Source organism: Podarcis raffonei, chromosome Z (assembly GCF_027172205.1).
Source record: "Podarcis raffonei isolate rPodRaf1 chromosome Z, rPodRaf1.pri, whole genome shotgun sequence".
NCBI classification, from domain to species: Eukaryota; Metazoa; Chordata; class Lepidosauria; order Squamata; family Lacertidae; genus Podarcis; species Podarcis raffonei.
This window is the reverse complement of record NC_070621.1, coordinates 28,390,288-28,402,652: the sequence shown is the minus strand read 5'-3', so window position 1 is coordinate 28,402,652 and position 12,365 is coordinate 28,390,288. Positions and strand designations below refer to the sequence as shown.

The following is a 12,365-nucleotide window of genomic DNA, read 5'->3' as shown; positions in this document are numbered from 1 at the left end:
AAGGAGACAACTTATAAGTCACACACACACATACACACACACCCAGCCACAAAAGGCACTATCTAACAATAGATAACAGTATCTCTTAGCTTATACCTTTTGGAGTATAACCACAATAAAAAGATATCCAGAAACTTAAAGTGGGGTTCCAAGTACAAAGAAAAAACAATATGTAACCTATCTCAGCAGTTCCACAAAGGCATCTATACTGCGTCTGAGGATATTGGCAATCAATCATGCCAATAGCATAGTCTGAAAGGAGATAGCCATAAAGGCTTGTCTGAGCTTAGGTAAGGTAAGATTAACTCAATATGAAGATCTACACTGGCCATTTTTATATAGCCAAAAGTATATGAAAAGGATGATCTTAAAATTATTGCTCTATTAGATAGTACTCTTTGTTCAAAATCCTTTTTCTTGAGTATTAGAAGTACTCAATGCCCAAAGGTAGTAAAAACAAATGAGATCTGCAGCAAAATGTTGGCAGTGTGGAGGATTTCTGTTCAGACTCTGGCCAGACAGTCATGCCCATTTACTAATTGATGGATCGATTTCACTTCCCATGAAACACCTCAAAGTGATTTAACAATATAAACAATCTTGTTCTGCAGTTGTGCCTTGCAAAAACCCAATCTTATCCACTGAACTGAAGCTCAGTTAAGGAAAATCTGCATATCTGACAAGATCCAATTCAGTGGGTAAGATCTGATCTTCACAAGGCACAGTCGCAGAATAACTAAACAAGGTATTGGACCCAGGGAAATTAATCAGTACATACTACAATCAAAATATATGGGTCAAGTGAAAGTGTGGCTGAGCCCTGGAAGGCTGATGCCTGCATTGTATGGAACAGACCTCCTGATGAGATGATATCTGCAGGAGGTCCTCTTCTGCAGAGGTCAGTAATCAGCCAAGTACAGAAAGGTTCAGGGGTCAGCAGACTTTTTCAGTAGGGGGCCAGTCCACTGTCCCTCAGACCTTTTTTGGGGACGGGGACGGGACATGAACGAATTCCTATGCCCCACAAATCACCCAGAGATGCATTTTAAATAAAAGCACACATTCTACTCATGTAAAAACACCAGGCAGGCCCCACAAATAACCCAGAGATGCATTTTAAATAAAAGGACACATTCTACTCTGATTCCCAAACCGTCCGCGGGCCGGATTTAGAAGGCAATTGGGCCGGATCCGGCCCCCGGGCCTTAGTTTGCCAACCCATGGTTTAGATGATCTTTTAGGAATCCTGGTCCCAAGCCAAATAGGGCTTTTTACACCAGTATCTGTACCTTGAACTTAGCCTGGTAGCTAACTGGTAGGCAGTGTAATTCTTTCAGCAGCAGCATAACATGATGACAATATTCTGCCCCAGTGCTACCTTTTGCACTAGCTGCAACTTCTGGACCAATGCCCACACAGAGGGCATTGCAGTCATTCAGTCTGTAGTAATTCAGGATACTATGTTCCACCCCCCCCCCCATTAGTTTCCTGCCCTCTGGCAGTCAGTTAACATTTCATTGGCACTAAGCATGCTCAAGTCATCATTGACCTACTTTGGGGGCTCCCCTGTAGTTTCCCCACCCTTAATTATGTTTTCTAGTTCTGTCTGTTGATTGTGCTTGGATTTGGCTACATAGTGTATGTTGACATTGGCAGCTTCATGACATGCAGGTGGTCTCAGGTTCAATCCTTAGCATCTCCAGGTGGAAGTGGGAAAGGCTCTTGCCAGAAACCATGGCTACCCAGTGCCTTTCACCAGGGCTTTGTTTCCAGCTGGAACTCACTGGAACTCAGTCCCATCACTTCTTAGGTGGGTGCCATTGCCACTATAAGAGAATGAGGGGGGTGTTCATGGTGAGTTCCAGCACCTCTTTGTCTAGAAAAAACAGCACTGCCTGTCATAGTAGATAGTCCAGAACAAGATGAACTAAGGGTCTGATCCAGCATAAGGCAGCTCTCTACGTTATCTCTACAGACTCAGTTAACGCCTGCATGTGATGGGTTATAAACAAAAGTTTAAACTAGCTTTACTCATTTGCTTAGCAGATCTGGGACTCGTTCTCAACCAGAGGGCCTCAAAGTAGCTTGGAATAAGCAATTACAGTCAAGTGATTTAAAAAGAAGAAATTAATGGATCCATGAGAAGGAAACAAGCGATTAAACATATTTTTGAAATACTGAACTCTTAAACAAAAGTAAACACCTACCCACAGATGGAGAATGTTTCTCTGAACATATTGGTGTAGTGATTTTTGGGGGTTGGGGTAGGGGAAGAACTCTGTCCACTTGAGATGCTATGTTGCTTTTGCCAACCTGGTGTCCTCCAAATGTTTTTGAACTTCAACCCCAGCCAGTGCTCAAAACATCCGGAGGAAAAGTAAGAAGCTGATTTATATTGAGTTAGCCTATATAGTTCAATGTGCTGTCTACACTGGTTGGCAATCGCTCAGCAGGGTTTCAGAAAGAGGACATTTCCAGTTCTAGCTCGAGATGCCAGGAATTTAATATAGGGACCTGCCGCATGTATAACAGATGCTCTGCGACTGAGCTACAGCCCTTCTCTCTAGGGTTGGTGAAGGTTGTGCTATGGTGTCTTCCCTACCTCCCTCTCTACCCAAGCTTGCAAACTCTTCGCATCTGCCATATGTAGGCATCTAACGGTTTACTTACGGCAAAACTGCTGCCAGCTTCATATTAACATAAGGAAAACGTGGAAGGAAAGCACATATTGGTGTTATGTCTGGTGGTATTTTAAGGTTTAGAAATGTGGCTACAATCTATAAGCTACTTAATGTAGCACGGTTGCCTAAAGCTAACATTGCACCATTCGAGTCAATAGAACAGACCTAACTGTTCAATTGTTTTATAGATTGCAGCCTAAAGCTATCTACAGTGTTGTCCCCCCCCCTTTTCTGTTCTCACGCACTAGTGGAACTGTTACAATTTATACCATTGACATGGTAATCAATATTGCTCCTCCCCTATTATGAGGGTTAAACAAGGCAAGATGGTAATTGTGAGTAAGCCCACCCAGAACTAAAACAGTTAGACTCTTGGGTTCAACTCACCATTCAGCCATGAAGCTCAGAGGGTGAGTTTTCTGCATCACTATCTCTTAGCCTAACCTACCTCTCCAGGTTGTTGTGAAGATAAAGGCGGGGGTGGGGGAGGCAAACCATGTATGCTTCCTTGACCTCATTGGGGGAAAGGTGAAATATAAGCGTAATCATAAATAAATGAATGAATTTCCAGGTGTGAGCATCATTAGGGCCATGGTGGAAGAAGAGAAAGGATTAACCCATATCCTGGCATATCACAGTCTTAATCCTGTTTCCTCTTTTCCATGGCAGCTATTTGAATTAAAAACAAAAATCTTAAATCACTTAAAACCCCATCAATGTTACATCTAGTTTGGTTCTAATCCTTGGCATTTCCAGGCATGGCTGGGAGAGACTCCTGTCTGAAACCCCAGAGAGCTGCAATCAGTGATCATAAACTAGGGGTACCCAAAATGGTGCCCTCTAGATTTATTTTGTACTACAGTTCCTATCAGTCCAAGCAGTATGGTTAATGGCCAAGAATCATGGGAGTTGTAGTCCAACTATGGGTATATATGAAGAGCACCACATTTGCTGCCCCTTGGAGCAGACAAGGCTAAACTAGATGGACCAATGGACTGATAAGTTATGAAGAACATACAGCAAGAGCTGTTCTCAGTCTTCTCTTTCTTTTTGAACACATTCTTCTTAGAATGTGAAGAGAGATTTATTCTTAAATCATTGTGGGAATTGTAGTTCTGGGAGGGAAATAGGAGTATATAAATTATATGGAATAAATAAACAAATCACAATGTTATAGCTGTGCCCAGATCTGAACCTGGGATCTTCTTAGAGTAAAAACAACTCCGTTAGCACTCCAAGCCTTCTTGAATCATACTGCCCTGTTGTTTGACCCCAACAACTGGTATTTATTTATTATTGCCTTTATATCCCTCCTTTCTGAGAGCCAGTGTGGTGTAGTGGTTAAGAGCGGTAGTCTCGTAATCTGGGGAACCAGGTTCGCGTCTCCGCTCCTCCACATGCAGCTGCTGGGTGACCTTGGGCCAGTCACACTTCTTTGAAGTCTCTCAGCCCCACTCACCTCACAGAGTGTTTGTTGTGGGGGAGGAAGGGAAAGGAGAATGTTAGCCACTTTGAGACTCCTGAAGGGGAGTGAAAGGCGGGATACCAAATCCAAACTCTTCTTCTTCTTCTTTACCCCAAGGTGGCACACATGGTTCTCCACATTCTGTCTTCACAACAATCCTGTGAGGTAGGTTAGGCTGAGAGAGAGTGATTGGCACAAAGGTACCCAATAAACTTCACAGCTGAGTGGGGATTCCCAACACTAACCACTACATCACACCAGTTTTTAGTGGATGATCCTGTCCCTTATCACATATAGAAGAAGTCTCAGGGTGCATCTATGTGCCTCTTAGACAAAGACATCACATTTTCTGCATGAGAGAAACTAGCTTAGGTTTGTAATCCTGTACACACTTATGTGGGAGTAAGCCTCACTGAGCTTACCTCTGCAAAGACTATCTATAGAACTGTCAATCATGCAATAAGGAAGCCATAAACCTCCAACACCTCTTGAAAACAGATATGTAAATGGAAGAATTCATACATATGCAGTTGATGGGCATAATCTGTAGCTAGAGAATTTGCATTCATTTTTTCCTGATGTCTTTTCCCTCTTGGAAAGTTCCCTTTCAGATGGAGGGGGTTCTTTTGTACTATTTTAGTAATATGACATTTCTGATTCAACTGTAGCTGAATTAACTTTAGCTATTTTGCTTGAAATAACTTTAGTTATTTTACATTTCTAATTCAACTTGCAAAAAATAAAATTCCCCAAGAAAACTTCATAAACTCCCAGAGACGTCTGATAAAAAGAAAACATGCCAGTTGTATTCAGAAAGAATTTGCAGTTTCTCATAAAACTTTTAAATAGGAAAAAAGTGGATCCAATTGGTTAATTTTATGGTTCTAACACATAACAATTTCTAACAATTTGCATGCCACCCATTCTAAATATCTTTGACTCTTTCAATTAAAGCTACCATTGAGGAATTACTAAAGCAATTTTATGCAATTACTTATTTATAGGCTGCCATGGTACAGAATTAAAATAAGAGGTAACTGATTTGGAGTTTAAAGGTGTGCAATCTCTTATTTTTTTTAAAAAATAAAAAGTTACTATTGCTCTAAGAACACAAGAAGCATAAGACCAAACAGAACTAATATGACTTTGCATGCACTTGAATTACCTAGGCAGAACATGAAAATATGTCATTTAAAACCTGTTTGGTGGAAATACATATGCTTAGTGAGAAACTGAAATTACAAGGTTCACAAACAATATGCAATTATGATGACTGGCTTGATCCTCTAAATACTTTTGTAAATGTTAACCTTTGCCAATGCGTTCATGGATCACCTGGGTGGGGAAAGCAATCGATAACAACATTCTATATAGTTTTGAGGAACCAGCACTTTGAATTGTGTCCCAAAATGAACTGGCAGCCAGTGCAACAACTAAGAATTGGATGATATATGCTAATGTTGGTCTACTCCTGTTAAGAGGAGGGAGGCTGTCTCGTTCTGCACTAGTTGAAGCTACCAGATTATTTTCAAAGACAGCCCCATGCACACTGCATTAAAATCATCTACGAAGCATGGATGACAGTGGCAAGGTATCTGTCCTCCGTTAGCAGGCATTGACAGTGTTAGATGAAGTGGCTTGTTGTGTGGAGGAGGAACATAGCAGGACAGCTGAGTAATGCACCTGGTCCCTACAAGGGTGTGTATCTCTGTTGAGAACAGGGCAGTAATCCCACCTATTCCTTTGTGAACAACTCCATGTAGTCTGGATTTTATCAAGACCTTTTCTTAAGGGTTTTGTTTTATTACACAGTCTACATAGGATTTTATTACACAGTCTACATAGATGAGCAAAGGTTATTGGTTGTCACTGTTTCATGGAGAACTTTTTGAACCGCATCCCATTCAAATAGTAAACAGGCCCACATATTTATTTTTCCATTACTGAAATATTGCAAATGTCCAAGGCTACTTGGGGGAGATCATTATAACTATCTGATTTGTTGCTCAGGGTTACAAGGTAACTTAGATGATGACAGTATTGTTTTTGGAAATTGCACAGGCAATTCTGAAACCTCCATGTTAGAAATTTCCACCAAGCAAGTAAATAAGTCGGAGCAGATAATTGTCTTTTAATTAGATATAATCAATTTCAGTCAGCAGTGATACATTGATTCTTATTTTCTTGAAAAAAGTATCTACATCCATATATTTTACCTTCCTTTAGAGTTGATTTCCTGCATTAATTGCTGGCCTGAATATTAACACTTATTTGTGCTTATTTCACACTTATTTTCCATCATTAGAAATGTATTAAAGTGACTATAATTGCAATCTCTTACTAGCTGGTTTTCAAATGAGGGTTCTTATGTGTCATGGACATTATACTGCCTCTCAGTTAATTTCAAATTTCTACTGATGTACAGTTTTCCTTTATTACTTCAGGGCTGGATGGCGGGACCAAACCTTCCCTCACAGCTATTAATTAGGCATTTGCTGTACACTAGAAGGCTAATAAGCCAGAAGCAACTACATTAGACCTCAGTCTTGCAAGGTTTTAAGCACCTTCCCATGAGTTGCTGGGTACTTTCTATTCCAAATTACCCACACTGTGCATTAATGAGCTCCACCATCCTATGCAACTGAACACCTTTATAATGCCTCTTAAAATGATTGGCTAGGTTTTACTCATAAAAAATCCAGTATGTCTTTGATGCATCAAGCATATGGGTACAGAATTGAATCACAGGCACCTGGGAAGACTGCAGAGTGCAGGCCATTGATGAGATTATTTGTAGAAACACTTACAAACACTTCCCAGAGACCTTATCAAAAACAAGATTAAGCACAACAACCTCCCAGCCAGAGCCTCTTAAAGTTAAAAGGCATGCAAGGAACCAGACCCCCCCCCCGACTCCAAACCTCATGGCTCTTCTCTGTGATGACTCTCCTAGCTGATGACTCGCTGCGGGACGATGACGACTGAGGAGGAGGCGGAGCTGGAGCCGCAGCATTAAGCTGCTAAACACGCCCCCCGGAGACACCTGGTTGGCTGCCTCCGGTGGGCGTGGGCACCAGCCAGGTGAGGAGGGGCGGGGGCTAAGGCCCCCGGCCAGGGGCGGAGCTCGGGCTCCCGCCCACAACCACTCCCCTCTCTTCCAGGGAGGAGAGTCTTTATCAAAAACAAGATTAAGCACAACAACCTCCCAGCCAGAGGCGGAGCTAGCTGCCCATGGGGGCAGGGCGAGTGTCCCGGGGGGCAGGGCGGTGATCTCACCCCCCCCCTCAGGATGACACCCAGGGCGAGCTGCACCTACTGCACCCCCTTCCTCCGCCAGTGCTCCTAGCATGACATCCACAGAAATTTCACTGAAAAAATTACATTCCTTTTGATTATTTTCAAATGCCATTTCTTTTCTCATTAATTCATGGAGAATAGTTGAAATTAATGTGGGACAAATCTGTGGCCCTCCAGATGTTGCTGGACTCTAACTCCTTTAACTCCTAGCCAGCACAACCAATGGTCATTGGAAATGGAAACTGGGGGGGGGGGATTATTCAAGGACCACTTCTCCCCATATGAACCTACCCTGATATCATCTTCTGAGGCCTTTCTTCATGTGGCTCTTCCATGAGAGGACCGGAAGGTGGCAACATGAGAACGAGACTTTTCTGTAGTGGCTCCATCATTATACACCTTTAGGCGCCAAGCAAAAACCAGGCCTTTGGCTGATTGACATTCACTGCCCTTTTAAAATGTGTTGGGGATTATTGGGGAGGGGATTATTGAGTTTTTCCTGTTTTTGTTTTTATGATGTGTTTTGTCTTTTTATATTGTGATTTTATGTTGTGAACCACCCCGAGACCTGCAGGTATAGGGCAGAATACAAATTTCATAAGTAATAATAATGAATTATAATTTCCCATCCTTGCTGCACACTCAGAAGTCTCACTATCTTTTGAGGGAATGTGCACAGAGCAAAACAAAACTCAGTGGTCTAACTTGGCAATGGTTGTAACAGACAAGTTGAAACATATGAAATATATTATTCTTTGCATTGAAGGTGCTGAGATATGAAAAAAAAAGTTTAACGTAACTTCTTGCACTCAGCTGTCGAGGGCTCATTTCATTCAAGAGCTTCACATAATGAAAGGAAGTTTCTCAGGGATGAGGAACCTACAGGTTGGCTGGGGCTTATGGGAGGTAGAGCCCAACAATAACCCTGTTTTAAATGCTGCAGTCAAGGACAACTCTTTCAGCTTCTGTCATTCTCCTACCTCGGGGGCTGTGAAGTGATGCTTCGGAAGCCCGTCCTCCATCTCCACAGTGACTTTGGTCAAATGGAAGGCACTGGTCACCTTTTCCTGCCACTACCTCATAGTTTTTGGTCAAATCCTTGGTTTCACTGAGAGATTTCACCTTGTAAACTCTTCTGGTATTTGTATCTGACAAGTAAAGGGATTCTGACACTGGGTCCATGGCTAGGTAGTACTTGTGAGCTGGACTTGTGCTATTGAGAAAAGGAAGGAGAAACACAAAACAATAATTAGTTACTGTAAGAACAAACTCTCCACCTTCTGGGATGTCTTTTCACACCAAATCATCTCTCCCCCCCCCCTTTAAGTCATCATTGTTATATCAAGGGCTGCAATTCAAAATAAAACCCACATATTATATGGAAGTGAAAAGTTGCTACACTGTAGGGCACTGTATGGCAACTGGCGTGGAAGGATTCCTGCCGGAAAGATAGAAAGCATGTGGTACTCCTCTGTATATAACTGACATTGCTGGACTTCATATCCCATCAGTCCTACAAACTATGACCAGTGGTGAGGGATGATGCATGCTGCAGTTCAACAACATCTGGAAGGCTACAGATTGCCCATCCCTGCACCAAGATATCATTATTCTTCAAGACATTCTCAATGATCTCAAACTCAATGCATTGCCAGTTGGAAAATCATCATCATCATCATCATCATCATCATCATCATCATCCCCAACCCACTTTCTAAAAATTCACCACAACTTCAGAAGAATTTCTGATACCTCAGTAACAGTCTTCAAAATATATTTTCCTTTCTGGCAAATCTAAATTAATAAATAAAAATATTATGTACTAAGCTTGGATCCTAGAACAATAGGCAAATAGGATCCTAGAATGCAACAACTGATTGGCCTGCAGGAAAAGACCATTCAGGCTCCAGGAGGGAAGCAGAATCAGCCAATCAGACGGGACTCATTGTGTAAATAATGTATATAAAAGCCTGAGGTTTGGGGGTCAATTCAAATCACTGTTTTACAAGCTGCAATAAAGAGCATGAAATCACTACAGGACTCCGAGTATATTTCAAAGAATGCCTGGGAGAAGGAAAAAATATCTTGACCAGGTGAACTTTCTTGCTGAGGTGCCACAGTTGCCGCACCAATAATGAAATAAAACCACATCCTTCTTATGAATTTATATCTCACCCTTTAATATAAATGTTTTCCAGGGCTGCTTGATGCATTATGATAAGGGAAACCATCAAATTATTGGCTGGTAGGCTATATTTTACCCATCCAAAAGTCAAAGGTTTTTGACACCCACCCATATTTCTGAAATCTCCACCCCCACAAGCAAGAGGCATTATTATCACAGTTCAATGACATATTCCAGTCAGAACAAAGCACTCAATGAGCGCACAGAGCAGAAGCAGTAAGAGATACGGCCTGGTGAGGTGTGTGGTGCCTGAACAGAGTCCCAAGAGTCATACAGAGAGGTCTAGAAGCCCACATTTGGCCCTTTGGTCTGAAGTTCCCTACTCCTGGGGACACACTATTATATCTTCTCCAATATTTTGAATAAGAACCATTGCAGCTTCTTACTCCTGTTTATGTTTTTATTATATGCAAAATAAAAAATAATATTTATTTTTTAGAGCGCCAAGTTTCAGACTTAATCTGGGAATTCTACTAATACATTTCTTTGTTTATCCAGTTATCAGCTGCTGTTGGGAATGGCCCCCTGTTTCTTTAATGCACTTGCAACAAGTAGAATTATGACCATTAACCACTTTATGAAGTTTATTTGGGGTTATGTACTGTCATGCAATGTTAGGGTCCTTTAGGCTGGCTGATGTAATCACTGGGCTCCCTCCTTGTGGATGGGCACACAAGCAAGCAAGCATAATGACAGTGATTTGTGGTGGTTCAGATAAAGCTGGATCGGCTTGATTCAAAAGTTTTCAATTGCAGGGGAATGAGAGTGTGAGAAATAAGCAATCAACTCAAAGAACAATCATTAACAAATAACAAATAAGAAGCATGTACTCAAGCATGGTGCTTGAATGATGCTTTCTGCTGATTAGCAGCTTTATATATTATCTCAAGAAGATAGTAGGATTGCTCTCAAGTCTTTGAATAGCTTGGGGGAGTGGAATCGTCCAGTTCCAGCTGTTTTTCCTCAAAAAAATATTTGATTAGTGCATGACCTAAGGAAAGCTTCTTGGCTTTTTTTCTTCTCAGCAAGAGCTTCCAACAAGAACAGCTGGAACAAGTTCTTTTGCAAAGACTCTCCTCCCTGGAAGAGAGGGGAGTGGTTGTGGGCGGGAGCCCGAGCTCCGCCCCTGGCCGGGGGCCTTAGCCCCCGCCCCTCCTCACCTGGCTGGCGCCCACGCCCACCGGAGGCAGCCAACCAGGTGTCTCCAGGGTGTGTGTTTAGCAGCTTAATGCTGCGGCTCCAGCCCCGCCTCCTCCTCAGTCGTCGTCGTCCCGCAGCAAGTCACCCACCCTCCACTCCCATTTAGCTCAGGGTCTAGGTTTTTTGGCCTTGCTATGGACCTCAGGTTGGTCGCCCCGGTTGTCTGGGGGGCCTGGTAGGAATTTTTCCATTTGGCATTAGGCTTTTTGGTTTTTTCGCCTACCTCGTAGCAATCGTCACAACTTTTGTGGTATTGGTGGGTAGGTTAGGCATTGGATTCATGTGTGTCAAGGGCTAGGTGTGGCCATCGCCTATGCTATCTACCGTGGGTTATTCCGTTAAAGGAATCTGGCGGTCGTGTATTCCGTCCGATGCCTGCTTGGCGGGAGGCCATGGCACGACCCTCGGTGACATCAGGGGTGAGCCTATAGTTGGATTAGCATCAACAGGCTCCACCTACTGTTGAATAAACCCACCTCCTATAGTCATCCAATGCCTAAGCCAATACCTTTTCACTGCTGTAATCAATAAAGTTGTGGCCTTTTCTTGCCCATTAACCTTATATCACATGTCCTTGTGTGTTTATTTCACATAGCGGGGGTCGGGCCCTCGATCCACAACAGTATTCCCAACTAAGAACGACGTCAATTATATAGATAACATATTTATGTGTTCCTGCTAAATCCCAGTGTCAGCAGACTGTAATCCTTTCCATGCAGCCATGTGCAAGCATGCTTCTGTTACACTGAGGCCACTCAAGTGAAGGTGTTGCAAAGGACTTAAATATCAAGTATAATACAAATTTTGCTAACGTAGTGCCTTGCAAGTGATCCCATCAGTGGTTCATGATCTAAGGGAGATTAGTTCATCTCAGGCAAACATGCTTACAAGTTCCATTCAGCCCTTGATACTCAATGTGGCAATGTCATCTTACAACTTAACAACTTCTTAACATCTGAAGAGGACTCATGTTCCCACATTTATGAAATAATCAATATAAGTGTTTACCTATAGGTTTTGTGCCCAGTTCACCACTTAATTTGCTACTTGTTACACTCACATTCACACTTTAGTCATGTCTTGTACATTGGGGTTGCCACCCTTGGCCCTCCACATGTTGCTGGACTCCAATTCCCATCATCCCTGACCACCAGTCATGCTGGCTGGGGGTGACTGGAGCTTTCCAATAACATCTGGAGGTCCACAGGTTCCTTATCTTTGTTATAGATTTTGTTAATATATAATTTGCTTCATCTCATCTTGTCTGAATGGGATTTCATTTGTAAGAACTCAAAACTTGGTGGAATATGGTCTCTATAATTGAATGGTATAATGGGGTGGGGGTACTAAACAGACCTCCAGTTGGTCATGTTGCTACTGCTTACTGGGAGTAACCAGTCATATGAAATCAGCACAGTAAAGGAGATCACACTGAGTATACACCTCTGGTTAAACATGAATCTGGTTAATATTGCCATCTCTATTGCTAGCTCCATTCTCACCACCTTTACACAATAGACTATATTCCAGCAATACA

General features: G+C 42.3%; 1 protein-coding gene across 8 annotated transcripts in view; it reads right to left on the bottom strand.

Annotated features, from left to right (window-relative positions):
* Positions 1-12,365, bottom strand: part of TENM1 (teneurin transmembrane protein 1) — a 408,277-nt gene that overhangs the window by 78,609 nt on the left and 317,303 nt on the right. For all 8 annotated transcript variants that reach the window (XM_053373197.1, XM_053373202.1, XM_053373199.1 and 5 more), the window contains one exon: positions 8,424-8,656. In XM_053373197.1, coding sequence (XP_053229172.1) covers positions 8,424-8,656 — 233 coding nt within the window. The remainder of the gene's footprint in view (positions 1-8,423; positions 8,657-12,365) is intronic.